The following is a 7,513-nucleotide window of genomic DNA, read 5'->3' on the forward strand; positions in this document are numbered from 1 at the left end:
TGATACTGATATTAACCAATGTAACAGGCATTCAGTAAATATCTGTAAAGTGAAAGTGACTGTGAGACCTCCAAAAAAATTGGTAGCTGCAATTTACTATCATTTATCTGTGTCTTATTAAATAATTTGTTTCTATATTATCTACCTTGACAGGTAAGGCTATAAGATCTTACAAAGTATTCCTATGGGAGTCTAAAAGATGTACAGATGTTTAAACCTCACTTTAGAGTAAGCGCCTAACTATACAGGTAGCCCTTACAGTGCAGATATTATATGGTGCAGCAAGCAAGATTCACCAGAAAGCTCTGGTTATTTCAGTAACTGCAACTCTTCCTAAGATGTGAGGCAGAAGTAAAATTTTCACTTTTAATAAAAAATGGGATTATGTATCAAGGATACAGTTAGGTATTGCTGGGAGATATGTATGTATGGAGATAAATACTGCTGTTTGAGGCACATAGGAGGTACTGGTTATCTTAGAGTGGGTGGGATAGGACAGGGTCTTTCAAAGTAAGGTTTGGTAAATCAGAAATCTTTATTTCAAAAGCTGGACTTTGCTTTACACATCTTGCTGTTTTTCTACTGATTTTCTTTTTATTTCTCTCCATGATTAGACTTTTTTTATGGTTTGTTCACTTACTTATTTTTGGCAGTAAGGATTGAACCCAGGACTTCTGCCCTGAGCTACAACCCTAGACCCCTTCTCCGTTTCGAAAACTTTTGAGACAAAGTCTTGCAAGTGACTAAGTTGCCCAGGCTTGGCTGAACGTATGATTCTCCTCCCTTAGTCTCCCTGAGTGCTGGGGTTACAGGTGTGCACCACTATGCCTGGTTGGTTTTTTTGTTTTTGTTTTTGTTTTTTTAATGTCAGCCTTCATGATAGTTAAAAGGTTTAAATGTGAAAAATAAAACAAAGTACTAGATGTAAATATGAGTAGTTTGAGAAATTTATAACTTGAGGTTAGGGAAGGGCTCTCCAGGCATGAGACCAAAGGCAGGAGTTGTAAAGGAAAAGACATACCCCAATTACTTTAAAATTTTAAACTTTTGTAGGACAAAAGCAAAAAATCCAAAGGCAATAATAGCCCATCTCATACTTCAAAGACAAAAACAATTCCCTCTCAAACAAACCCACAACATCTATAAGAAGTTTTCAATAATCCCAATTAAAACCTCCCAAATAAAAGTAGTCAGTTCACAGATATAAAAATAATAGCTACTGTTTACTGGGATTTTATTATGTAGCAATATGGAAGATTGCTACAGTGGCCTAAACTAGCCATCTGGTATGAATCTATGCCTTTTACAATATGAGTATGTGGCCCCACCCACCAAGAGATGAGTGTGTCTCCCCACTTCTTGAATCTGGGTTGGCCCTGTGGCTTGCCTTGGCTGGAGAAATGTGAACAGCTGATGGTGCTTAGTTCCAGCAAATGCATCTAGACGTCTTTCTTATATATTTTCCACTCCTTCATACAACCCTGCAACCTCTCTAAGAGTAAGCCAGAGGCAGCCTCCTAGAGGATAAGGAATCACATGAAAGAGACGAATGATCTCAGTTTTTGCCATCCTACACCCTCCACACATGCAAGAGAGCCTGGCCAGAATAAACAGAGCTGTCTGTATAATCAATGGTTTACTGTAGGTGCATGAACTAGTTAAGAGCAGAAAAAGTATCCAGCTAACATGTAGATTAGTCAGCAAAAATAAACATTTAAGCCAGATGTGGTGTCACATGCCTGTAATCCCAGCATTGAGGGAGGCTGAGATGGGAGGATCGTAAGTTTGAGTCCTGGCTGGGCCACCTAGTGGGACCTCATCTCAAAACAAAAAAATAAAAAAAAGAGCTGGAGATGTAGCTCAGTGGTAGAATGCCCCTGGGTTAGGTCTCGAGTACTGCAAATAAAATACAAACAAACAAATGTTTACCATTATAAATCTCACCTGAAATTCAGAAATTTTGTTTGTTACAAGCATCACGGTGGCAACATGAATAGACATAGCCAGATAAGGTTCAAAGCATTTAGTATTTCTCATCCCTCGATCTGTGAAAGTGAACATAATTTTTCTCTCTCTTATCTCCTAATTACCAGCCTGACATTTACTCCACTGTAGTCACAATGGGCTCCTCACTTTCTCAAACACACCAGGCATACCACAGCTTTGGTGTTTGTTGTTTCTCTCCCTTAGAATACTCTGCCCTAGGTATTCCCATGCATAACATCTCATTTCTCTTGGATCGTTACTTAAGTAACCACCATCTGAGTGAAATTTTCTTGCTGACCATCTACAATTTTCTTGCTGACCATCTATAATTTTTTTTATAAGTTCATTCCCATCAATCCTGAGTACCCTCTTTTCTATAAAAAATTTTTTTTTTCTTGAGACATGGAATGTTTTTCAGGAAGGCACTGAATTTGGATTAATCCTCCTGCCTCAAACTTCAGACTGCTGGGATCAGAGGTATGCACCACACCTACACATTTTCTTTGATTGACTGTCTTGCTAGTTGGATCTAGCATCTATGGTGTGTTTCACATTATAAATCTCACCTGAAGGTTTGATGTAAAGCCAGGTGTGGTGGTGCACAACTAATAGTTTCCATAAACTATTACACTACATGCCCTTTGCAATGCAGAGGAAGAGATATACGTATGGACCCAATCAACATCAATTTCCTTTGTTCTTCAGGTCTTTAATATTCAGTGATGGTGAACCTTTTAGTGCTTTCAATGATAACAAAGAGCAGGCTGTGGCACACGTGCCATAGGGTTGCCACCACTGATCTAGGTGTTTCTACTTAATGATATTCTGTGCAGTATCTTAACCAAAGAGATAGTATTTAAGTCTGAGAAAGCATCAGGATGTTTCTGAACAAAACAAGGGGTAAAAAATACCAACAACCAAAACAAAATCCCGTTTTGTCTACTTTTACAAATAATCTCAGTCTAGCTTTTGATAGTAGCCTGTCTTTATTAGGCTATTTTTCCCTAACAGTAATGTCCTAAAATTTTGGAAGTTATACCTATTGGATTCAGGGGAATGACCCCAGTTTTAACTATAGTCAGATACATAATTATTAAATTTTTGAATACCTATAATTTGATTCTAACATTTTTCCATATTATTAAAATTTTACATAAAAAAAAAAAACTTAGTTTGGTTTCTAGACCACAGTGCTGCACTTTGTTAAGGAGTTATACTCATCAAGTAAACTATTAAAAAATTGAAGGAAATGGAAATTACATAACAAGAAATTTGCACACATCAAATTGACAAGGATAAAAATTACTAAAATGCTCAGGTGTTGGTAAAGGTGTGGGAAACTTACATATTCTGCTGCTTTAGTACAATTTGTGAGAAATTTTTTGGAGGACAGTATGATAATAAACACCAAAGACCTGAAAGTATCTCTGATACACAAATTGTACTTTGATGTAAAAATTTCATTACTAAGAACTTTTATAAGAAAATAATTAGGAGCCAGCCAGGTATGGTGGAGCACAGCTATAATCCCAGCACTCTGGAGGATGAGGCAGGAGTATTGACAAGAGTTTGAAGCCAGATTTGCCTACAGTGAGTTCAAGGCCAGCCTGAACTATATAGTGAGATCCTGTCTCAAAAAAAAAGGATTTGGAAAACAAGAATATTTATCCAAGCACTGTTACTCATAGCAAAAAGCTAGAAATAGGTGACATGTCCAAAGGTAAGGAACCAAATTTCCAACATCCCCAAGGAAACTACATTGTAGCTATTCATGTTAAAATGAATGTGTATATTACTTTAAAGATTACAAGTATGGGCCGGGCATGGTGGTGCATGCCTGTGATCCCAGCACTTGGGAGGCTGAGGCAGGAGGATCCTTGCCAGTTCGACACCATCTTGGGCCACAAAGAGAGCTCAAGGTCAGCCTGAACTGCATAGCAAGACCGTCTCAAAAAAAAAAAAAAAAAAAAAAAAAAAAAAACCACCAAAAACAAACAAACAAAAAGATTACAAGTATGGCAAACTTACGTTTGCTTTAAAAAGGCTGGGCACAAAAGATTTTTGAAGGCTGTTACCAACTGGTATTTCTGGATATGTAGGTTGTATATGTGTACTTTTAATATTCTCTTTTTTGTGTCTTTTTTTTTAGTTCTCTATACAGAATATTGGTGTAACTTACAAACCAAACTTCTTTTATTGAAAGACAAAATTAGGGCTATCAGAACTATAATTTGGCCTAATACGGTTGAATAGCCCTTACTGTTTGTTTCTTTGACCATGTCATCCATTCTGTATGAGACACTATATTTTGCTTGGGTCACATGCTGCTAGATGAGGTAGGAGGGACATTCTCCTGACTTAATTCCTATGGCAACACAGAATTAGGGAAAAAAAACCTTAGATATAATTTAATATAGTCTTTTTCATTTAACAAAATAAGAAACATGAGAGAGGTCCAATGGGGCCAGGCATGAGGATACACATCTGTAATCCTAGCTACTACTTGGGAGGCTGAGTCAGGAGAAATCCAGTTGTGAGCCCAACTTGGGCAACTTATTGAGATCTTGCCTCAAAATTTAAAAAGGGGGTGAGGATATAGTTCAGTAGTAGAGCACTTGCCTAGCAGAGGCAAGACCCTAGGGTTCAATCTCTAGTACTATCAAAAAATTGTGAACTTTATTATATCTAAACCCTTGAGTATATTTTTGTGAGCACTTCTGCTATATTACCTGAGTTCAGTGGCTGCCCAAAAGATTTGGTTGTCCAAATCCAAAGGACTTGTGCAACTGAACAAATTCCTATTTTTTTTTCATGGAATACCAACTTCTCTTGATCAAAATATTGACATACAAATCAGGATTATTCTGATTCAGGTATCTGACAGAATTCTGTAAAAAATGCAACAAGCGAAGCGCACTTCTGGGAAAAAATCTGACAGTAAGTGTTATTGGTTTTTTTGGTTTTTTTTTTTTTTGGTTTTGTTTTTCTGGTACTGGGAATTGAACTCATGACCTTGCGCTTGCCAGGCAGGTGCTGTGCCGCTGAGCTAAATCCCCAGCCCCCAGGAAGTGTTATTAATGATAAAATTCCAGCTTTCAAGTGAAAATCAGAACTTTGGAAAACTGTACCCCAGTGAGCTTGACAGGAAACACTTGAAAACTCCTCTTAGACAGATGAGGACATTAAAGAATATGATTGATATTGAATAATGAAATATGTGAGCATTAGGAAGATCTATATAAAACACTGAACCACTAATTTCCAAATGATTTACATTTGACATTACAAAATCACATATGCATAGAAGATCCGCTTAAAATATAAGATACACCGATTGATTTTAGTGAAACAGGAAGAAAAGCGCATTGATATGATTTCACATTTCACTTTGCAACTAAACTTTAGAAAACTACCATTTGCTGAACTATGGTGTGATATTAAAGAATACCTGTGACTTTGTTTTTAAAAGCTATTGAAATATTTCTTCCATATATAAGTGTGAGGCAGGATTTCCTTCATTTTTCGCAGTCCTGGGGATTGAACTATTCACACTGAGTTTTATCCCAGCCCTTTATAAATTTGTATTTTGAGACAGAGTCTTGCTAAATAAATCATTGTTGCCTTGGCTGGGCCTGAACTTGTAATCCTCCTGTCCTGGCCTATCAGAGAGCTGGGATTATAGGTATGCACCAACATGCTTGGCTCTTCATCTTCTACAAGCAAAACAAAATACAGCAACAGATTAGATGCAGAAGCAGATATAACAAGCAGGATATCTTGTATTAAGTCACACATTAGTTTTGCAAAAATGCAAAACAGTATTGGTCAATCTGTGGAGAAATTGGAAGCCAGCCTATGCACTGCTGATGAGAATGAAAAAATGGTATAGTTGGAGATCAAAGCAGTATGGCGGTTCCTCAAGACATCAGACATAGCATTAATAAATGACCAGCAATTTCTACTTCTAGACATAGCTCAAGAAGAATTAAAAGCAGTGACTCAATTATCTGCAGTCCAATAATCACAGCAGTATTCAGAAGAGTCAAAAGGCAGAAGCAGCCTTTGTCCACTGATGAGTGCACACACAAAATATTAATGCATTTAGTACTCTTTTATAAACTGGTACTTTAAAAGAGTGTTCTACTTTAATTTCTTATAGAGTAAATATGGACACATATAACCCACATACAAACAAGTTCTTAGGTCCTGAGACTAAAAAAAGTTGAAGAACTGCTGTCTTATTAGGAGATTTTGTCTCTCTTCTCACACCTGCATTATGTGAATGTCTTCATTTGTTGGCATAGGTTCATTGGAGAACTGTGCCACTTCTAGCCTGGAGACTAGTAAAAAATGGCAGCCTAAAATATAGTCACAATCGTCACATTAACTCTACAATTACCATTGTTCCCTGGATGTACAGAAAGTACAAGGACTGAGTAACACAAAGCTCCACACAGACAAGTGGCCCTGTACAATGGCAAGCTGTACAAAGCTTCAATGCTGACACTGGATATTCCAAAGTAGTTTTGCAGGTATCTAGCAGAAAACAAACCTTTCCTTTCTTCGCTTGAATCTTTGGATTTACAGTTCTGGGCAGATCTGGGAACGGGGTGGTAGTGGCATTGTTTCCTAAAAACCAGGGCATCTGTGCAAAGAATTTAATTTCTCTCACCATCTCGATACTGGTCTGTTGCAGAGGGGTGTGGTCACAAAGCTAGGAAGCACTCCAAAAGAGCAGCCAAGGCTGCCCAACTGTGTCCAAGGAATAATAGCGGGCCCAGTTAATTCGCCCGGACAAGAGACAGAATATTTGTTTTATGGAGAAGAGATTTTAAAAAAAGGAAATTAGAAAGCATGGGCGGAGATAAATGGCAAAAGCAAAGCTGTTTCAGGTACGTATAGGAAAGGATTAGAATACTAATGTGGTGCACGACGGACAAATGAGAAATGAGAATTGTTATTCTTGAGTTCACAGCTGCGGCACTTTCAATGCCAGGTCTGCAGCTCTGAACGGGGGTGTGGGGGTGTGTGTAGCATTTTCAATCCCAGCTCTTCCTTCTGCATTCTTTTGGTTTGGGTCTGTGACCAGGCTCGCAGACTGCGGCTCAGGCGGTCCCAAACAAAGGAGAATGGACGCCCTCCCGCGGGAGCCGAGGAGGGAGAGGTGGCCCCAGGTTGCCGGGCAGGTGTCCCTAGCGGCCCAGCGCGCGCTGCGGGAGGAGGCCCAGGGGCGCAGGGGGCGCAGGAAGGCTGCCCGGGCGCCGGCACGGCCCGAGCGGGAGCCCCGCCCTGCCCGCGGTCAAGGTTACCCGCGCGTGAGTACCTGTGGAGGCCTCGCACCGCCGGAAGGCACCGGGCGATCATGGGCACGCGGAGAGGCCGGTAGCGGCGGGCGCGGCGTCCTCCGACTTGGGGGTGGGGCAGGCAGACGGCTGCGTTCGGTCCCGGGGCCTCAAACGCTGCGCTGGCTGCGCAGGCCACGGAAGCGGCCACTACTGCCGGCCCCGCCAGCGCCCTCCCACGTGCG

The 7,513-nt window shown here is 40.0% G+C and overlaps 2 protein-coding genes across 5 annotated transcripts in view; one reads left to right on the forward strand and one right to left on the reverse strand.

Annotated features, from left to right (window-relative positions):
- The window catches only part of Nln (neurolysin (metallopeptidase M3 family)), a 116,060-nt gene extending 108,672 nt beyond the window's left edge, over positions 1-7,388 (reverse strand). The window contains exon 1 of one of the 3 annotated variants that reach the window (XM_005392619.2): positions 7,310-7,388. In XM_005392619.2, the coding sequence (XP_005392676.1) occupies positions 7,310-7,350 (41 nt within the window). In that variant the 5' untranslated portion in view covers positions 7,351-7,388. The remainder of the gene's footprint in view (positions 1-7,309) is intronic. The other 2 variants (XM_005392620.2, XM_013518407.1) reach the window with 2 other exon arrangements.
- A 25-nt stretch (positions 7,389-7,413) lies between these two features.
- The window catches only part of Sgtb (small glutamine-rich tetratricopeptide repeat (TPR)-containing, beta), a gene marked incomplete in the record, with an annotated part of 51,922 nt that continues 51,822 nt past the window's right edge, over positions 7,414-7,513 (forward strand). For both annotated transcript variants that reach the window (XM_005392623.2, XM_005392624.2), the window contains 1 exon segment: positions 7,414-7,513.

The sequence above is a fragment of the Chinchilla lanigera genome, unplaced genomic scaffold (assembly GCF_000276665.1).
Source record: "Chinchilla lanigera isolate Chin_1 unplaced genomic scaffold, ChiLan1.0 scaffold00045, whole genome shotgun sequence".
Taxonomy (NCBI): Eukaryota; Metazoa; Chordata; class Mammalia; order Rodentia; family Chinchillidae; genus Chinchilla; species Chinchilla lanigera.